Genomic DNA, 22,107 nt, shown 5'->3' with positions numbered 1-22,107 from the left:
CAACAAACCAACTCTTAGTTTCATTCAACTTTTCTATTGTTTTTTCAATTTCTATTTCATTTATTTTCATTCTGATCTTAATTATTTCCCTCTTACTGTTTAGTTTGGGTTTTGTTTGTTTTTTCCCCCTAGTTCCTATAGGTGTAGAGTTAGATTTTTTGGAATTTTTCTTATTTCTTGAGATAGGCCTGTATAGATATGAACATTCATCTTAGAAGTGTTTTTATTGCATCCCATAAATTTTGAAAAGTTGTGTTTTCATTTTCATTTGTGTCAAGGTAGTTTTTGAATACCTATTTAATTTCTTCTTTGATTCACTGGTTGTTTAGTAGCATGCTGTTTAGTCTCCATGTATTTGTATGTTTTTCCAGTTTTCCTCCCATAGTTGATTTCTACACTTATGCCATTGTGGCTGGAAAAGATGCTTGATATGATTTCAATCTTCTCGAATTTACTGAGGTTTGTCTTGTGACCTAATATGTGATCTATCCTAGAGAATGTTCCATGTGCACTTGAAAAATTATGTATTCTTAATTGTGATCAATTCCTGTAGTTTGTCAGGGAAACTTTTTATCTGTCCTTCAATTCTGAATAACCTTGCTTGGTAAATTATTCTAGGCTGTAGATTCCTTTCTTTCAGCACTTCAAAGATGTCCTGCCACTTCCTTCTGACCTATAAAATTGCTACTGAGAAATCAGCTGATAGCCTTTTAGGGTTTCCTCTGTATGTAATTAGTTGCTTTCCTCTTGCTTTTTTCAAGATTGTCTCTTTATATTTAACTTTTGTCATTCTAATTACACTATGTCTTGGTTTGGTTCTCTTTGAGTTTATCTTGTTTGGAACTCTCTGTGTTTCCTAGACCCGGATGTCTGTTTCCTTTTGCAGGTTAGCAAACTTTTCAGCCACTATTTCTTTTTTTTTAATTCTCACTTGAGGATATTTTTTCCATTGCTTTTCAGAGAGAGTAGAAGGGAGAGAGAGAAAGAGAGAGATTGAGAGAAAAAAATATTGATGTGAGAGAGACACACTGATTGGTTGCCCCTTGCAAGCAGGTATCAAGCCTGCAACTGAGGTACGTGCCCTTGGCCAGAATCAAGCCTGGGATCCTTTAGTCTGCAGGCTGACATTCTAACCACTGAGCCAAACCAGCTAGGGCAACAATTATTTCTTTAAATAAAGTTTCTGTTCCTTTCTCTCCTTCTTGTCCTTCTGGAACCCCTATAGTGCAAATATTTGTGTGCTTGCTGCTATCCCAAGTGTCCCTTAAGCTATCTTTTTTTTTTTTAATTATTTTTTCCTGTTTGCTGTTCTGAATGATTGATATCCAAGAGTCTTCCAGGTTGCTGATCCATTCTTCTGTATAAGTGAATCTATTGCTGACAAAGCTTTGATTTCAGTAATACTGTATTGTTCAGCTCTACTTGGTTTTGTTGAAATTCTAAATTCCTCTATTCTACTCTCAAGTTTGGTGAACATCCTTAAAACTGTTTCTTTGAATTATTTATCAGGCAAATTACTTGTCTCCATATCCTTAGGGTTTTCTTATGGGGATTTTTCTTATTCTACCATTTAGGGATATTCTTTTGTTTTTTTAATTTAGTTTGACTTCCTATGTTTATATAAATTAGGACAAATTAGCCATCTCTTCCAGTCTTAAAAAAGTGGCCTTGTGTAGAAGTGGCCTCTCTGTAGGCTGTGTCCACTCGGTGGCCTTGGCAGGCCAGTTAGAGCTGCTGAGTGTCTATGGCATCTGAGGCATTGGAGCAGTTCTGTGTGGGGAGGCCAGGTGCAGGTCCTTTGTCTGGAGCTGAAAAAGCTCAAGTTATGTGACATGGAACGTGCTTCGGTGACACTGTAGGTGGGCGAGAGCACCTGAATATAGTTCCTACCCGTTCTATGGAAGTGGAGGAGGATGTCGACAATAGTGATCACTGGTACCTCTGGCCCAGACAGTTTCTGTGCTCCTGGAGAGCTCCTGTGGTTTCTCAGCCTTCTCTATTTGGTCTCTTTTTCTAGTTTGTTGATCAGAAGCTGTTCATATAGCACTCTTGTCTCTCAGGAGTAAGTTATCTCTAAATGTGTGTGTATATTTCGTTTGCTCATGGGACAAGGTAAGTTCAGCATTCTCCGACATTGCTGTCACCTTTGACCTATGTTTTAAACTAGTCCTTTCTTCTTCGTTTTTCCTGTTAGCATACTTCCTTTTAAATTTTTTATTGAATTTCCTGGGGTGACATTGGTTAATAAAATTATATAGGTTTCAAGTATAAAATTCTGTAATACATCATTTGTATACTGTATTGTGTGTTCACTACCCAAACCAGTCTTAACAGAAGTCCAGCTGTAGTTAAACGAACTGCCTTAGGAGGACTGCTTATTTCTGAGTTGGGATGGTTATCAAATGAAAAGCAGATATTATGGTAGTGTTGCCATGTGAGTCACAGGTTACTTGCTTGGCTTTTACATCATTTACTACAACAACAAACTGGGGACAATTTCACAGCAAACTTAACATTTATTTAAAAACTTAGAATCAGTATGTGTATGTGTGTTTCCTGCTCGTGAACCCCCCTCCTACATAGAAATGTTGAACACCACATATTGAGGTGAGTTTTATGGATTTAGAAAAATGCGTTGTCAGTTCACTACTGCCTTTGTCAAGACCATCCACTGAGTTCAGGGCAGAGCTGTGTTAAACCCTAGGCTGTGACCTTATATTGTACCGCACTTCTGCAGGAATTTAATCTAATTATACAGTGCAGGTGTATGCAGTCTCTTTCTGTTAATACACTGCCTAAAACACTATGAAAGCTCACCTTTTTCCCTGTGCCACTGTGGTTTGTAACATAAGCAGTTAAAATCCAAACCTATTTATTTTCTCTAGAAAAGACCCTAAGTGAAAAAAGTTCTCATGCTCCTGCCATTATTAAATAATCCCTTAAAGCTAAGTAAATGGTACATCAACTAGGCCATTCAGGACTCCTCTAAGCTTAATTTATATTAAAAAACAAAAAAAGGATTTTTTTAGCATCTGACAAATGTTCTTTAATTTCTACTTTTAAATTATGGACTTTCTTCTTCTAGTGTCATATGATCCTATGTAAGGTGCTCTGATTATACATGAAGATAAATAAACCAAAAACTATAAATAAGCAAATAATGTCTCTTAAGTAGTTACTATTCCAACTAGATTGGGGGGGGGGGTATTATGTTTCCATTGAAATGTGAGATAATTTGGGTGCCAAAACCATATAGAAGAAAAAAATAAAGAAAGAAAAGTGAAAGCTTCCTATAAAAAAATTTCCCACATACACACATGGTTCTTCAACCTTGGAATTTAAACACGTTAATGGTGAATTTCATTTTATTTTGTTTTATTCTAGATCACTGCTTTTCAAAGTATGGCCCGTGAACCAGTAGCATCACCATCACCTGGGAACTTGTTAGAAATGCAAATTCTCAGGACCTACCCTGGGATTACTGACTCAGAACCTCAGTGGGTAAGACCAGCATTCCGGGTTTTAACAAGCCTGCCAAGTGATGCTGACTTACTCCACAGTTTGAGATCCTCAGCTCTAAAGAACTGCACAGCATGCAACTAAGAATAGTTGTGGGCTGAAATTCTTCTCTAAACCGGATTATCCTGAAAGTTATATAATTTTATAAAAATTCCACTCATCAACACATATTTGGGGATTTCTTTTCCCCTCCAAACCATCTTACCTGATGGAAGAATAGGGGAAAGGCACGATTCACAGATGTTCTCCTCTGCAAGGAAACACATACACTTGAGATTATACAATGTTTCTTGTTTCTACTTGCTCTGTCTCTTCTGAAAGTAAAGTATATAGTTCCAATATGATTATTTCACTTTTACTCACCATCAACCAGAATGCCTTTCATTTGAGTTCGATGCATTTTCTTCAGTAAAGACAAAGAGTCAGCTACGAGAATCTTCTTGCAGCCTTCACGAAGCAGAATCTAATGAACACAATAAAAGCCATCTTAAAAAGACTCAAGTATTGGAGAGGGGGACTCTCTAACTGGGGACTCAGGAAAATTAGTTTCTTTAACATATTCCACAGAGGCACTCTCCGGCTCCCTACTCTCAGTACCTTCTTCCCTCCAAACCACTGCCAGGCCCACCTTTCCAGCCTCCATCCAGTCATGACTCTGCAATTTTTCTTATGAACATACAGTGGTTCATGTAGTGCTTGTAAAATCAAATACCAAGCCAAAGGCTGGCACAGAAGGCCTTCTATTAACTACCCCTACTGCTGTCTTATAGGTCTTCCTAATACAGACTCTCTCTGGCAGAGTTTGGCCCTTACCTGACCAGGTCATTCCAGGCCCCAGATCTTTGCCCAGGATGGAAAACCTGCTATTCCAAAATCATTTATTTCATAAATCCATCTATTTTCTACACAAATATTTTACTGTACTGTCTATTATATATAAGGCAGAAGAAATGGAGCAATAAATTAAAGAGATGTGATCTCTGTCCTAAACCCCCTCCAGGGTGCAAACCGTCTTATGTTCCTTTCAAATAGGAACCAAACCATTTAGCAATTAATGTGGTGTGCAAGTGTAATTAACTACATTAATCCTCAAATTTGGTGATTCTGAAAGGGCTGGCAACTGACAAATGACTGCAGATATTAAATATTCTGTTGCAAGATTCATTTTCTTACTCTTCACCTCAGTACTGTATTTTTGTTTCTTTATGCATTCTTCCTGTTATTCATAGGCTTACTTATTTCCCCTCTCTCTGCCTGGAGAATTGCAGAGCTAACACTTCAGCAGCTTCCGAAGTCAGGATGCAGGCAGCAGAGGTCAAATGCCCGTTTTCATTGATACCAACTTTGTTTCAGAGCTGGGAAGACAAAACTGCCCACTTGCTTTTAGGCAGGTAAGAGGCAACCCACCTTACCTTTCAAACCCATTCTGCTGGCCCCAGTGTGAGTTTCCACCCTTTTCTGGGTTTTCTTAGGTATCTTATTAGAAATTGAGAGAGGCTGTATGAAGCGTGTTTAAACCAGACGGTATGTTTACCAAAACTCACTGCTTTTCAAAGTGGGAGATACTCAAGGCCTGAGAAGGTTCGGTGCAGTGCCTGTGGCGTCCCAATGTGCTTCTGTGCATGTGCCATGTAGCTGTCGTGGAAACCCACATAATGATGGCATTGCCGCCTCACTGAGGTCCAGCTCTGCGCCACAGTATTTTGCTTTCTTATGTTTTCAGGCCACCAGGAAAGGGAAGTAGGGAGTGACCAATTCGGTCCTCAATCCCCAGTTGTCTGTAATAACAGATGCTCCTCTCAAATCCCATCAAGCACTGCCTTTGGGTGAATGCAGCCAGAGGGCTTTTCTCCTAATTATATGAAGGCTAATATTCAAAAAGATAAACCTAATGTCCAGATTAAAGTTTTATACTACCCTTTCTAGTATCAGTGAGCAGGAAATAATAGTAGTGCTATTTCAACATTAACTGAGGCACTGTGTATGAAGTTGTATTCTTTAAACTGCTACTAGAAATTGAATTTTTCTGATTCACTTAAAAAACACATATTAAAACTTTGACATCATTAAAGCATACAGGAAGGGGGAAAAAATAACAAATACAGTACGAAAGATATCTAAGAAATACTCATGTCAGTAAACTTAAACTACTCAGCCTCCAATACCAAAATAAAAATTTAGGAAAAATAGTGTCGATCACAGTATCTTTGGTAAAATCTTTCAAAAAGAGCTAGCTCTGACCCGCAGTGGGTGTTTTAGGTTTATTGCATGAATAATATAGAAGGGCAGACCTGGCAGTCTAGACAGAAGCCACAGTGTCTGCAAACTTAAAAAACAGCAAAAAATGCAAACTAAGAAGGAACCATTTCTTCACCAGGATTACAATTTTCTAAATAGGTACAATCTGTCTGTCTGCCCACATAACATATTTTCTAGAAAAAAACATTATTTAGAGGCACATAGCCAGGAGAAAAAAAATACACAAATACAGCTTAGTATGTATGTTACTTTCTACTTCATTTGATTAAAACCCAAGGCTTCAAATCAGAAAAACATGAAAACCTTTTAACTTCATTTATATGGTGCCAAGCTGGTATATATAAAAAAAGAGACAATCATCTGTAGGAAAGAATCATTTATTCTATAACAGCTGTAATAATCTGAAGGCAATCCGAGGTGGTGAAACACTGTACAAGAATAATATAGTATTATATAGGTATTGTTTTCAGTATCAGACTTATGACAAAGCATTATGTTGACTGCATTTCCATTAGCAACTACATCAGTGACTCATGAAAAATATGCTGTTGTTGACAATGACTATACTCAAAAGCTCATACTTGAGCCCGGCCAGGCGTGGCGCAGTGGTTGAGCATTGACCTAGGATCCAGGAGATCTCGGTTTGATTCCTGATCAGGGCACATGCCTGGGTTGCGGGCTCCATCCCGTCAGGGGAGGCAGGAGGAAGCAGATCAATGATGACTCTCTCATCATTGATGTTTCTCTCTCTCTCTCCCTCTCCCTGAAATCAATAAAGATATATTAAAAAAAAAAAAAAGCTCATACTTGATATTTCCCATTAATGCATTTAGTAAGACACTGATTAGTGAAAGCCAGACACAGTAGCATTTGGCTTAAGGAAGTGGTCTTCACCCCTTTCTGAGTTTCACAGTCATGATTTCTGACTACGTCCATCTTCTGAGGTCATCTCGCCCAGCCTATCTTCCCAGTAGTGAAGTCTCACCTTCTACTGTTTTCTTTCTATCCTTTCAAACTTAATGTTATTCATGCACTTAGGGCACATGCACTCTCTTCTGTTACCCAGGTTCTTAATGACCAGATTGGCATCAAATCACTGCTACTCACATTCTGAGTATTATGTTCCATTACTCTGTGCTATTTTTCTTTTTAAAATGAGACATTTCAAACATACAGAATAAAATAAAATATACCTACCACCTAGGTTGAACAAATCTGTGAATACTTTGCCATGTATCTAAGGTCCATTTATTTCAGAAAATAAAGTATTACAGATATAGCTGACACTTTCTTGCCCTCCACCTTTACTCCTCCTTCCTTACAAACACAACTCCAACTTTGTTTAGTGTATCCAACTAAAATATGCTGCTGGTTGGGGTCATGTAACATAGATTTGGTCAATGAGATAAACAGAGCCTGGGGAAGTATCCCCTCCCACAAAAAAAAAGGAAAGCCTCATTAGGAAAAATCCCTTTGCTTCCCACATCTTCCTACCTGGCACATGGATGTGAGGCCTGGAGATATAGCATCTACTTTGTGACCAAGAGGTAGCAATCTGGAGGTACATTTTTCTGTTCATGGATGTTTAGGCTGTTTCCAGTATAGGGCTATTAAGGATAAACCTACAAAGAACATTCTTGTACAGATCTTTTGTGGACCTGCTTTTTACCTCTTGGGTAAATAGGAGTGAAACCGCTGGTCATGGAGGAGTATTTTTAATTTTTTAAGTAACTGTCAAGAGATTTCCCAAAGTGGTTATACCATTTTATATTTCCACATATTAAGCTTTGATATCTGATAAATCTATCCTCCTTATTCTTCTTGGATAATCTTAGCCTTTTACTTTTTATATATAATTTAAGACCATGAAAAAGTCTTTTGGGACTATGGTTAGAATTTTACTGATGATTACTTTGGAGGGAACTTATGATATGTATCTACTTTTAATAATTAAATAAATGCTCTGATTCAGTTTAATGATTTATACAGAATAATTGCATTTGTGTTAAAAACAAGATAGGGCTATGATTGTCTCATATTGCACTCAGGGATGCTGGTAAGATTAGACTTAGCATCCCATGAGGAACTGAGCTTTTCCATTCTGAGTTGCCTGTATTTATAAGTATGATAAAGCTTAGATCTAAAGTTGTCTGTAGTATGATGCTTTTATTGTGGCCATGGTTTTACTACTGATTGATTTAAAGACTATAGGTCTATTTTATTTTCTTGAGTATATTTTGGTAATATATATTTCCTAGAAAATTGTTTATTGGAGTATTCAAATATACTGATATAAAACTGTTTGTAGCATTTACTTAGTTTTTAAATCCTGTCTGTATCTGTAGTTCTATTCTCCCTTATTTGTTTGTGATATTTATTTTGTTTTTCTTTTCTTTGATCAACTTTGTTAGAGGTTTTCCTATTAATAAAATAGTCTTCTGATTTTCTTCTTTGGGACTTTGGTGAGGACATTTTTATTCTAACATCCATGTCTCTGTTAACCATTCATTTTATTTTCTATCTCTTAATTACGCTGTGCTGCATGCTAAATGATTTCATCAGATCTACCTCCCAATCACTTAATTCTCCTTTTTAGCTATGTCTACATGTACTATTTACCTTGTCCACTGAGTTGATAACTTAAATGAACACACAATTTCTACTTAGTTATTTTGCAATTATTCCTATTTTCTATCATATTGTTCTATTTTATATTGTGGTACCTATTTTTTCCTTCATGTCTTTATTTTAAATGGACTTATTAATAATGCCTTTGAGATTAATCTAGTATCTTCAATTATTGGAAATATTAAGATTGTCGTAACATTTTTCATTCTTCTGTATATAGTATCTCCTGACTTATCCTTCATGATATAGTTTGCAATTCTTTTTATGGTAAGCCCATCATCAATGGAGAGTCCTGTGTGTCCTAGCTGAGGAAACACCATTCCGAGTAGTTTCACTTTTGCTCATTTTGAAGTCTCAAGGAATTTAAATGGTTCTAAAGAGTTTTCACAAGCAGGATAGTATAAATTTAGATCCTCCAATTTCTTATGAGTAACCCTCTATTCTTCCCCAACCTTCTCTTCTCCATGAACTCCTGTGATGGCTAGCTCCCTTGTCACTCAGAACCAGAGGGTAGATTTTTTTCTATGTCTTGAGACTCAGACTCTGTGTACTGCATTTGATGTTAGTTCCTTACTTTAGGTGGGCCAATGGATATTTCTCCTGCTCCCACATGGGTATAAGAAGCCCATAATCTAGAACGTCCATCTACTACTCCAGAGGGCTGCCATAGCAACATTCCCTTTCTACTTTGGATTTGCTCTCACCGTTTCCTGGTACCTGTTCATCTCTCTTTTGAGATCAGCTATGAATTAAAAATAAATTCTTTTTTCATATCCTAGTTAATATTCTTTTTAACAATAAGGGAGTATTCAGTTTTGTCTATCATGTATCCAGAAGCTAAAGCTTCTCTGGTTTAGAAAAATAAATTTCTAGTTTATATACTGTTGACCATGTTAAGCAAAGCAAGTATCTATCAATATAGATTACATCTATAATTACTCTCTTTTAAATCTATTGTATTTGAATTCTTAAAATCTTAGTCTTTATCATTGACCTTGACATTTGGTCAAGTAAACTTTTATTTCTTATTGACTTTAGATATTAAAAATTTAAATAGGTCTATAAGGACTTTTTTTTTATGGTTATGCTGGCTATTTCCTCATATCTTCTCAGACATCACGGAATTTGCAAATACATTTTGTGATGTTTTCAGAATATTTGTAGGCTACAGAAGTTAGAAGAAGTTTTTAGGATCTATCATCTCTCTCCCCCCAAAGTAGTCTTTGTTTTCCAAAGGATGCCTACTGGCCTTTCAAAGATCAAGTCATTTTTGCTCAGAAAAATCTTTCTTGCCTGTTTCCTCCTGTTTTATCTTGGTTTCCTATTTTATTCTCTGTGTAGGATAGCCTCTGATATTACTTTCAGAAATTAAAATCAGTTTGAAACTCCTTTATTGTGTCATCTAGAAAATGTTTCCACCTGGTAAATAAGACAACATCACTATTAATCTTTGCTTTGTAATCTCTATTTCTTATTAAGAGTTTCACCAAGCCAGGTAAACCACTGTCTGATCTTTTCTTCCCTCAACTTCATAATGGCATCAGTTCCCATCTCAAAAAACATTTGTAGGCACTGATTACCAAGTACAATATTACCTTTCAAACATTCATTTTCCTTATGGGATTTCCATTATTTTTTCAAGGTTATTCAAATCAATGGGTCAACTTCTTTCTACATCCCTCTCTATCACTTGTTTTCTTAATATTACATTTCCCTCCATAATTCTAAGTTTTCCTAAATTCTATGTTTTATTAACATTACCTTTATCCTTTGTCCTCATCATTTTCAAGACAATCAGTTTGTAGTTTCTACAATCAATTTGTTACAAGCATACCCTGTCCTATTATAAATTTAAATAAGAATATATTTATAAGATAGCTGCTGCAAACATGAGACTCTAGATTCTCCCTATTTTCCTTCTTATTTCTCTGTAGTTCATCATTATAAATAATAATTCCAATCAAAAGCAAAACAACAGACTCAATGGATATTTTATAAAGCAATAAAAGAACTGTATATCAGTGAAGATACTACAGTTCATCAGAAACAGCTGCCATAAAAAACTGTCAAGTTTCTGAAATTTTATTTTAAACGATTCTTTGAATATTAAACTTTTTGCTGACATTGCCTTGTTCAAACTGAAGTGCTTATCATTAGAATTGCAAGTGACAGTTACCTTGTTTTACAAGCATCCAATGTGATACCAGAGCTAGACTGAGAAACCATTTTACCTAATTTCTAATCCATTATTTAGGTCACAGTATTGTGGGATTTGAATTCTACTTGAAAAAGCTTTGCTTTTTATCAAAGATGGGGATTATTATCAAAGATGAGGAACTGCAGAGAAATAAGAAGGAAAAGATAGAAAGACTCTAAGGTCTCATGTTAGAAATAAAAACAATATTATAAATACAACCATATTTCAATTTATAATAGCACAAAGTTTGCATGTGTCATATTGATCAAAGAAGCTATAGTTGGTTGTCAAAGGCCATTTTATGTCACATAAAAGCTGTGATGAGGCCAACCTGAAATAAATTGAAAGGAAAGAATATTCATTTTATCTTAAAGGTTTATTTCAGGGGTTTATAAACTTAAAAACTCTCTCTTAGAAATTAAGAGTTTATATACTGTGAGTCAAAAGAAACCCATGTGGCCCCAAAAGAGGGCAGGTAAGAAAGAATTTGTTATTTCCTCTTAATTCATTTGTCTCTGCTTTCAAAGTAGAGAAATATGGGAAATGATAAAGAAATAAGGGGATAATAACTTTGACAGGCATGGAGACGTCTGGAGTCAGTTTACCTGTGTGTATGTGTGTGTGTGAAGTTTAACAAAATCCAAGTCTTAAAGCTTTTTACTTCTCCCAGAAATATAAATTCAAATCATGAGCCACTCAAAAAAATCGTTGCATCCTACTTATCTCCAGGTCTGTGAGATTTAGTCAGAGGTTCAAACCCAGTTCATCAGTTTCCCAGACTGGCAAGGCATTTTTAACCTTGTTAAACTCAGTCTTCTCATCTGTAAAAGGAAGATGAAAGTTCCTCAAGGACCATTGTGAGGATGAAATGACTGGCTAATAAGTCTATCAAAAGAGAAGTGTTTCAGAACCAAGATGCTAAAGTTCTTAAGGGGAAAGCAACAGAAATGGATATAAATGCTAAATAGATAAAATAAATATTAAATTTATGAATAAAATGTTTTAAAAATATAAAAATTTATAGCATAAAAATAATTTGGAAATTGTGGCCATAATTTAGAAATATAATTTATACCATATTGTTTTGTAAGTAATGTATATAAAAATAAATGCTATTTTTCCTTTAAATCGGGCCTAGAAACATTTTAAGTTAAAATAAATTTTAAAAACTTAAACATTAATAATGTGGTTGATTATATTTCCTTAACTTTAATGATGTCATAGACATCTAACGTGCCTAATGCCAAACTTCAATTGAAGAAAGGTGTTTCATTTTGGAAAACATGAAACTTTAAAACCAGAAATGTTCATTTAAAATTTTTCCCACAACTTTCTCTACCTTCTCTTTTTCCAACTAGCAATTAGCTAATGAGTGATCTCTCAAAGCATTTTCAGTGGCCACATAAGTTTTAAAGTGCTGCATATATTATTATAAATCTGTCCCCTTTAGAGATTCCCAGGCATATTAGAAAATGTGGTGCTGACAAGCCCTGTGAGCCTTTCTCCATGGATTCCACTGTTTACTGAATAGGTCTTAATGTCTTCCAGGGTCATTCCTCATTACAACCTTGCCTCTCCCTCCCATACGAAGCATGTTCTACATTCTTGAAAATTCATGGACCTACAAGGTTTTCCCCCCAATTTTTGGGATTAACAGGGTTGGCAATTTTTTATCCTGTTAGAACATGTGAAAATCAACTAAAGTTTCAGGAAACAAACAAAAGACTCGACAATCAAATTAAAACATGTATGGGAAATCTTTATGGAAACTTCAAAATGCTTTTTAAATAGATGTTATATTTATGATGATCTCTAAATAGGTTGCCTAAAAAAAATAGTTGTTAATATAAACCAGTAAGCCTTTTCCACAGAAAAAAGTTCTAAACTCACTCTTCATATATAAGTAAGGCATATGCCCTAGAATTCTTTGAACCTGCCTGAGTAAAGCATTTTCTCTATGCCTCCTCCAACACATCTGAGCTCCAGTGGATTCCCACAGGCTCTGCCACCTTCCCTGAGGATCCCTTCCTCTTTGCTCCAGAGACTCTTAAGGAAAAGCTCTCCATACATTAAAAAATATAATTAAGAGGATAAAATGTTGGGTTAACAGCTGTTTTAGTGGATACTTTTTTATATGGAATTCATTTTGCATTTAATAATTTTATTTTTATACCCAGCTAGTTCAGAACTATGCAAATTTATTCATAAAAAAATGAATGAGCAGTGAGGTGCAGTGGTGTCCATGACCTTGGTTCCCTAGATTAAGAGCCTAGTAAAAGGTTCTATTAGGCACTTTTGTAGGCATTGTAGAGACTGGGAAAAAAGCAAGGCACATTTTTCAACCTACAGGCTAGGCTTCATGCACTGTAGCTGGATTACAGAAGGGGTAATTACTTCATCACATTCCTTGGGGGGAGAGCTGTTCAGACACCTAAATGACTGCTTAACAAAATTAGATTTGAAACTTTTGATAACATCCCTTGGGCACTGCAGAATGCAAGCTCCTCATGTTACCTCTCCTCACCTATTAACCTACTCCCATGTTATTCTTTCCTTCCCTGACCTTCTTATTCCCCCTCTGACCACTTTTCCCTAGGTCATCAGGAAACCTCCAAATAAGTAAATACCTGTATATCTTGGAGCTTTTTGCAGAACAGGCCCTCTACCTCTTTGCCTTAACCTATTTCTCTCCCAGAATCCTGATTTCCCAGAAGAACCCATGAGTGAAGGCTCTTTGTTCTCTCACATCCCACCTTCAGGAAACCTTTTCTCCTTCAAAGTTGTATTACACAGTAATAAATACGAGTCACCTGTGGGCTGCAAGGCTAACCCCCCAGTTCACCAAGGAGGATGGAGCCTGACTTACAGCCTGGGCTCCCCCTTCCTCAGTGCCCATTTGGATGACTCACTGTGCCCTCACAGCTTCTCCATTAATTCCAATCCAATGACCTTTACTTTCACACCACTTTTTGAACATGTTCACAATAACTCCTTCGGAAACTTTAATGTAACAATATCCTATTCCCTGGCCACAAGTTCTTGTCCCTCCAGCTCTTGTCACTCCTTTACATCTCTCACATATCTTCTTGCTGCCATCAATCTTCCTCAATTTCTTTTTTGCCCCTTGCCTGTTATCTGAGGCCACCACCTGAGTTCAGCAGGCAGCCCCACTCGCACCCTTCATAGTGACTACAGACCCCACAAATCCTCATCATGATCCTCCCCTCTCCTTACTAATCATGGTAACCACTTCTCTTCCCCTAACCTTACGTTTCAGTTCTACCTGAAAAAAATCTTTATGTTCCCAGGAAAGCAATTTCATCCATATTATAACAAAATCTCAGTTTAAAATAAAGTAGGCAAAGAATAGTCTGAATTGTTAAAGAAATGTGCTTTCAATTGTTTTAAGTTGTGTGGAAGCTACTGGCATCCTAAAAAATACTAATTGTTAGAGTCCTTTTAAAGAAAAAATTAGGATGCTATGCAATTAGCATATTATTTATATGAAAATGGTGGGTTCCATTGCTCTTATCACAAATTCTAAATTATTACAAATAAAATTGTACTAGTCTAGAAAAAAAGTTAATAAAATCCTGTATTTTAACATGTTTCAGGCAATAGGTTACTGAGTGGCCTCAAGGAAATTATCAAACTATTTGAAAAATATTTTTTTATTCTCCCAAGTGTACATAATATGTTTCATAATATTCATTCCACTCAAAAATGGTTTGGGTGGTCTGATCTAACAGCCATGGAAACCACCCCCTCCCTGTGTCATGCTATATTTACCACACAAATGTAAGAAGGCCTGCTCATCAATAGCAGAAAACTGGGGGGTGGTTAAAAATCATATGGCTTCCATAAAGGGTGATATTTCTAGTTTCTCTATTTGAACAGTTTTCCAAATGTCTGGGTCCTTAACAACTATCAAATTGAATTATTTGACTGATATTTAAAATAAACCCTAGAAATGTTTATCCAGTGATTAGTCAACTCACTCAGCATGCTTATTTGTCCAAGAAAGGATACTTACTTGCAAATTGTAGTCTTGCAGAATTTTAACCAAGGAATCTCTCAAATTGGGAATCTCCATTCCTTCCTTGATACGGTGAATCAGTAGAATTGGGTCAACATGCGTGCCAATATTGTTTAACAAGCCAGTAATAAATGCTACAAAAATACCACATAAAACAATTAACACATAAACAATGTACATAATGCAATTTTACGCCAAAAGTAACTCAAAGAAAAAAATATTTCCTTCAAATTTCAATTTCTAAACTCTCAAGAAATAATCTCCGTTTCCTTTTCCTCATGACATAGAGGAAAAGCTAAATTTGAAGAATGTAAAACAGAAAACAAATGATTACCTCAGAATACAATTTGCATTTTTAAAGGGGTGCAACTAATATTTATTGAGAATTTACTATGGCTCAGCTACCATATGCTTGTCACCAATATTCTGCAAGGTAGGAATGTTATTTGTCCCCATTTTACAAAAATGGGAAATAAAGTGTTTGTCTTCATTTTATAGAAATGGGAAATGATGTGGTTCACTAATCCATCCAGGGTCACAGAGCTGGCAAGACCCAGGCCTGACCCAAGTTCATGATGCGATGAGTTACATTATACCCACTTGGCTTCATTTAAGATCCTTAAACTACTACTTTGTCATGCTAACATTATCCTCTTGAAGCTCACATTTAAATGACAATTATAACAACAATTTCTAGAACTTGAAAATTCTGAAATAGGTAAGTCTTCCTACCAAAAAATAAAGAGAAGGGAGGAGATTTTAAACTACTACTGTTAGTTTCCCAATCATTTCTTTTTTCTTTAAAAGAGAACTTGGGTACTGTTAAAAGTGGCTGCTTTTGTTTCTTTCCAGAATGGGAGACTCAATGCAAATGGTCAAGCGAAGGGCCAATAAATAAATTCTTGATGTAGTAGGTTAAAATATGCTTCACGAGGATAGAGTTAATATTATCAGGTTAACCACTTGTTCTTTATCACATTCAGGTAACACAAAGTGATGGGTCTTCAGGCTTCTCTGCACAGGACTAGTATTGGAAAGTGTTACAATGTCCTTAGCCTATTTTTATTATAGATACTTGATCATATTTTTAACTCAATGTGTCTTGAGATAATTCTTACTCTAGACATAACTGGCTATATTGAGAGACAAAAGTTATAATTGTAGATGGCTTTTTTGCTTACGTGGCTTGTCGATGGAATATAAAATCAGATCTTCCCAGAGCTCTCCATCATCTTGCTCCTTGGCAAATTCAATTGCTTTATCAACATCATGTAATTCCTCCATGATCATCTTCAGGGCACTTCGGCTATTACCCATTCGGCCTAGCAAAGATGTGAGAAATACTTCATTTAGGACATTTTAATAAAACATTGTTAAAGAAATAGCTTATCTCTTAATTTGTTTATACAGTTTGAAAACTAAGACAAAAGCATATTTTCTTATGTGATATTAGCATAACATGGTAAAATAAATGTCTCCTATTTACTGGGTGTTTACTGTGTGCTGAGCACTCATTTAAGTGCTTCACATGAATGACATCATTTCATCATCACTGTAATCCTATGAGGTATATTATACTAACATTTCTATTTTATAGAATAAGACACAAAAATGTTAGTAACTTTCTACTAAATGGCAGATCTGGAATCTGAACCCAGGTCTGTCAGATGCTGGCTTGCTTCTCAGGCCTGTATTTTGTTTGGATGGCTTCAATACCCACATATGACTAAGACTTGTAAAGGGCTGGGTAAAAAAAAGTGATTAAGCAAAAAAACCAACCAAACAAAGAAATTTCACAGACACAGACAACAGTATGGTGATTACCAGAGGTAAAGTGGGTGGGGGAAGATGAAAGAGGGAATAAAAAGTGATGGATGGAAACTTGACTTGGGGTGGTGAACACAAAACACAATATAAAGATGATGTATTATAGAACTGTACACCTGAAACCTATATAATTTTATTAACCAATGTCACCCCAATAAATTCAATAAAAATAAATAAATAAAATTAAAATAAATAAATATATAAAGGCCTTGGAGTCATTCTGCCTCAAATAGGTAGCTTTGCATAATGTTCTTCTGATACATCATGTTCCAACTGCAAACTCAATGATCAGACAGCTACTTCATTTACCTTCTCTTCCATGTTCAGGGGGAAAGTCTTTCAATAACCCTCATGAAATAAAAGTATTTGCCAGCTATGCTTCTATTTTATTATCTTTATACACTGTGCTCATTGATTTATTGGCATTTTAAAGGTTTTATTAACAATTTGCATGAGATTTTAATATGCTACATATAGAAAGCTTTACTCAGAGCAAGGGCAGCAATTGCCTGGCTGTGGGCTATCACCCTTATCCCTGGCCCTTGGCCTGCAGCAAGAGCTAGTAATGGATCGAGTTTTCCTCACTCCAGGCAGCCAATATTAAATCATAACAGCTGGCCTGTGAATAAAATTATGTCCCATTTGTTTTATCTTCTATCCCATTTTGCTTTTCCTACAAATATTATTCCCACAATTTGTCTTTAAAAAATAACATAAGTAACAAAACATTGTCCCAAAACACTTTCTCCTAAGGAAGGTAGGCCCTATAACTGACAAATAGTTCTAGGTTTGCTGCTGAGCATCCATAAATCTGCACTCATTAACTGGAAGAGAAGATTTGAGTTATTTTTCACTGCAGAGGCCAAAGGAGCCAATGAGGCCGAGTGCTATATGAGGGAAAGGCGTGAAGTGAAAAAACCCTACTGGTATAGGGAAGAGAAGTGACACTGAAAAACACCTAATATGAACTCTATGTTTTAGCTACAAATATCTGTAGAGAGCTTCCTTAGGAAATCTTCAGGAGCCTACACTGCTTTTATGCCAATGGTTCATTTTGAAGGAATATGAAAAGATACTAAGTTCTGTGTCTTGGTAAACATGGTACAAAGACTATGAAAGGTGGAAGTAGGAACCAGAGGAACAGGGACAACTGTCAGCTAAATCATATTAAAAACTTTTCCTGTCTTTCAAAAACTATGATATTCAATTGCATTTCCTCCATTATTTAGGGTGTGACCTTTGAAAATGAACATTATTTTCTATCAAGATGTGGTAATATAAGCTGATAAGTTTTTTTTATTACACAATACTAATGTTACCTCAACAGCATTTATTAAATAACTCTCCCTTCTCTATTAAGCTGTGAAGTCTCCTTTCCCATGTTTTAAATTCTTATATAAAATAGGTTTTAACCTCTGTGTTACTTTGCTCTAAAACCTATGTCAATTTTTAAGACAGTTTATATCATGTTGTCTTAGTTTCTTAGTTTATGGATACCAAAATGAGTGAAAACTACTTACTTAGAAGATAAACTGTCTCTTCTACAAAGTTTCTCTGGTGACAGATCTCAAGAGCCTTCAAATAAAGCAAGGCAAAATGTTACTACAGCTTATGAGACAAGAACAAATATTATTAGAGTCACTTAGACACACAAGTTTGAAAAAATTTTTCCATTGCCTCACTTTAAAAAATAAACAAAGCAAACAAACAAAAACACAACTATTCTTAGGTTTTGCTGATGGCTGTACCCATTTATCTCTCAGAGAGGTGTTAGTCCTTATACAATTTAACTGACAACACACAGGCATGGGCAAAAATAGGTTTACAGTTGTGAGTACACAAAGAAGAGTTTATTCTTATATTATTATTAATTATTATATTATTTATTTGTATTACAACTCTAAACATACTTTTGCCCATCCCTGTATTGGAGACAACTCAGAACACTCCATGAATAAAGGCAGAAAGCAAGATGCTGAGAGGTCCTTTCCCACCAAGCTTTCTCACTTTCTGCTGCTTTAGGCTTCTTCACAGCACTGCCATTCCCCAGCTGCCATTCCACAGTCCTTGGTTTAAGCTCTGTTTCCCTCCACCAGGATACAGCTGCATTCAAGGACTGTTGCTCACTGTGCACGTCCCCAGTATTGAGTGCACCATAGTTCAGTGAGCATTTGTTACACAAATAAATAAGAACTGAGAAATGTGTCTAATGTGAGCTAACAGGGTTTAAAATAACTGTTCAAGGATCTGTCAAAAATGAGAGAGAAAAAACACCTGACAATTAAGAAGGAGAAGATCAAGTGAAGAAATGAGGGACTACACAGATGATAGCATTTCCTTGAGAATAAAAAACAACAATATGTGATCATAAACAATTCAATCATCTAAATGAACTGACACATATTTACTGCACACTCTGCTGGGCATTAGAGTCAGCTGGATAGAGATGCAATGATGATAGTAATACAAATGCTGATGATGGTGACGACATGTAAAAGAAAGATGAGGAGATGGAGGTGGCTCAGTAGAAGTAAAGGGAGCATGAGTCCACCAGGGAGCATAAGGTCCAGAGAGGGTGACAGAAATGTGACAACACAGAATCTCATGACCAGGGGGAGCATGAATAGAGGGCTATGTGCATAGATACAGGACATGAGTTCTGGTGTGGCCCTCTTATAAAAAGCTTCACAGAGGTGGCATCTGAATGGGGTGCAGTATGAGTAAGAGTCCATCAATAACCTCACTCACATGCCTACTATGGAACCTTCCTATTTTGTTACTCTGCTCCAACTTAAAGTTGAGAATCTTCACTGTGGCCTCAGAAGCCCTGCCTTTCTGTGCAGTAACATCTCACACCCTGCTTAACTCTCTACTGTTGCCTCTTGGCCTGGAGTGCTGGCCTCCCTCCCCACTCTCCACCCCAGCAAGTCCCTCAGACAAATCCTCCGTGGACCAACACCAGGTCAGATCTCAGGCACTTACTCTCATTGCACCTGCACACATCTTCACAAATTCCTGTTTGTCTGATTTCTGTTGGCTGGGACCATGTGCACTTCAAGCCCTGTGTTTTTGCACAATGACTAACTCATAGGTGTGCAATAAATATTTTTTCAATAAATGAGCAGACAAAAAAGGTTTCAGGAGGAAGATTACTGGGTTGCACAGTTAGAGCGGTCATTTAAAAACAACCAGCCAAGGCTGTTTTAAAAACAAGAACCAAGAAGATAAAAAGAACAGCTCAAGTTCTTTAGCTCTTTTGGCTCAATGGTCCATCTTGGGAAAGGACAGCAGGAGCTAGTTTTGACATTTTGATTTTTGACTTAATCTATGCCTCTGGTTGGAGGTTAACTAAAAGAGAGGAAAAATGCTGACCACAGAAATCAACGTAGGGGGGAAAAACCCAAATAAAACATAAAAAGAAAAAAAAAAATAACACCTTACTTTAGAATGGCAATGAAATTAGGATGGCATTTTAAAGTATACAAATCACTTAAAAGAGGAAAAGAAAAGACCTGAAGGTAACAAAGAGGAGGAAACACTATTAATTCGATTACTCACAAGATTCCTTTAAAAGTTACGTGGCAGAGATAATTAGTTGTCCCCAATAACTTTTACTCATTTCTTCTATAGTAGTAAGATTTCAGGTGGGTACCTGACCAGAATTAAAAAAAAATCTCCAAGCCTCCACAGTGGTAGGAGACTTATGTGACTATTGTCCCCCAGCGATGAAACAGAAACATGGAAGGTTCAGGGAGATCTCTTTAAGAAGCAGCACGTGTGAACCCTTTGCTTTCTTATGTTTAGTCCTTTCATCCAATCTGATCCTGGAAACAAGGATGCTACCATCTCACATCATGAGATCAAGGTCACACAAGGTGGGGGAACAAGAGAAAAGAGCCTGGGTATTGGACCCTATGGCATGCCACCATCAGCAGAAACACTCCACCAGGACTTCCATGTGACAGAGAACTAAACTGCTACTCTGTTTAAGCCACTATTATTTTGGGATTTTTATCACTCATTGCTGAATCTAATCTTAACTATCATTTAGAAAATCCTTATTCATCTTTTCTTAATCCTCACCTGAGGACATGTTTTTATTGATTTTTAGACAGAGAGAAACATTGATGTGAGAGAGAAACATCAATCAGTTGCCTCCCATATGCGCCTTGACAGGGATCGAACCCACAACCTAGGTATGTGCCCTGATCTGGAACTGAACACGAGACCTTTTCTGGTATACTTCAACCAACTGAGCCACCCGGCCAGGGCAATCCTCATTCATTTTGATTAAAAAGATGGCTTACCTCCCTCTATACCATCATGCCTACGAATCATCATCCTAAACAATGGAACATTCTTACCAACTTTAAACTCTTCTGGGATGATAGTAGAGCAGATTCAGGAAACACATGTGAGAAGTTTAATTAGTAAGGGAAAAAGTAAAAACTCTTAAGTCAAAGGAACCTGGGACTATTTCAACATAAAATTATTGAGAAAACAGCTAAGTGCCTAGATTTGTGCTAGCGGATAGAGATACAGATAGACAGCTTATGGTTTAGTGAAACTGTGTCATTCACAGATAAACAGATTGTGGTAACACAATTAGATAGGTAGAACATCCAATTGCTTAAAGTAGTTTATTACTGGAAGGTATCCATAAATTAATTTTGTACCTGGAAATTAACTGACACTTTAAAGTACCAGGAGAACCATCTCTCTTTCTCCCTTTTCTTGAGCAAATATAAATGCTTGAGAAAATGCTTGTCTCAAACCACATGCAGTCTGAAGGCTCTCCCGAGCTATCCAAGATAGTAGCCACTTGCTACGTGACTACTTAAATTTAAATTACATTAAAAATTCAGTTCCTAGCCATATTTCAAATACTCAATTGCAGAACATTCTACAGGAAAATGCTGCTGAAAGCTCTTTTAGGATACTATCATATATGATAATTCATGTACAAAAAAAACATCTAAAGGCAAGTTTGAAGTCAAGAATGGTCTGGAATGCAAGCGGATGTGTAACAACAAGCTCAAAGATAATGTGAGTTTCTGAAATCTGAATATCAGATTTTTAAAATGTTTTATGACTAGTTCAGAAAAGTATCTTAAATTATCCTTTCTCATATGTGAGAAGTAGAGACACTAGAATAATTTCTAGAAATTTTGAGTAAAGTATTAAAAAACATTTCTGGTTCAAATAATTTTTCTATTATTGACACAAGTGAAGTATAAAATCATGGTTCCTTATTTTAGATTCTTGAATGTTCCTGGGCCATATAGTGCTCCCTCTAGAGGAAAGAGTATGGAAACTAAGATTTTTAAAGCTAATAGGACACACAGGTAAAAGGAGAATAGTAAAAATAAAGGTGAAAAGAATGATAGATTTTGAGTAAAAAATGATGCAAAAATATTTTAATTTTCCTTCTTCTGATGTAGTATAGTGATAAGGAACATAGTTAAAATTTGGGGATAACTAATGAGAACCTTATCAATTGTAAATTAAATAATGATTTCTACCTAGCCTTGCGCCTGTCACCTTTTATCTAATTTTGTCTTTAAATTTAATGGAAATCAACTAACTTTGCATTTCTCAGCTTTATTCCTCCAAATTCATAAAAACTGCCACCTTGTAAATG

The 22,107-nt window shown here is 36.1% G+C and overlaps 1 protein-coding gene across 4 annotated transcripts in view; it reads right to left on the bottom strand.

Annotated features, from left to right (window-relative positions):
* VPS41 (VPS41 subunit of HOPS complex) overlaps positions 1 to 22,107 on the bottom strand; it is a 184,681-nt gene that overhangs the window by 5,409 nt on the left and 157,165 nt on the right. For all 4 annotated transcript variants that reach the window (XM_087821080.1, XM_016199147.2, XM_087821082.1 and 1 more), the window contains 5 exons: positions 17,987 to 18,041; positions 15,821 to 15,961; positions 14,637 to 14,773; positions 3,883 to 3,982; positions 3,725 to 3,769 (listed from right to left, as the gene is read on the bottom strand). In XM_087821080.1, the coding sequence (XP_087677206.1) occupies positions 3,725 to 3,769; positions 3,883 to 3,982; positions 14,637 to 14,773; positions 15,821 to 15,961; positions 17,987 to 18,041 (478 nt within the window). The remainder of the gene's footprint in view (positions 1 to 3,724; positions 3,770 to 3,882; positions 3,983 to 14,636; positions 14,774 to 15,820; positions 15,962 to 17,986; positions 18,042 to 22,107) is intronic.

The sequence above is a fragment of the Miniopterus natalensis genome, chromosome 10, assembly GCF_054644295.1.
Source record: "Miniopterus natalensis isolate mMinNat1 chromosome 10, mMinNat1.hap1, whole genome shotgun sequence".
Taxonomy (NCBI): domain Eukaryota; kingdom Metazoa; phylum Chordata; class Mammalia; order Chiroptera; family Miniopteridae; genus Miniopterus; species Miniopterus natalensis.
Note: the sequence above shows the minus strand (reverse complement) of the source record. Positions and strands in the feature narration are given on the sequence as shown.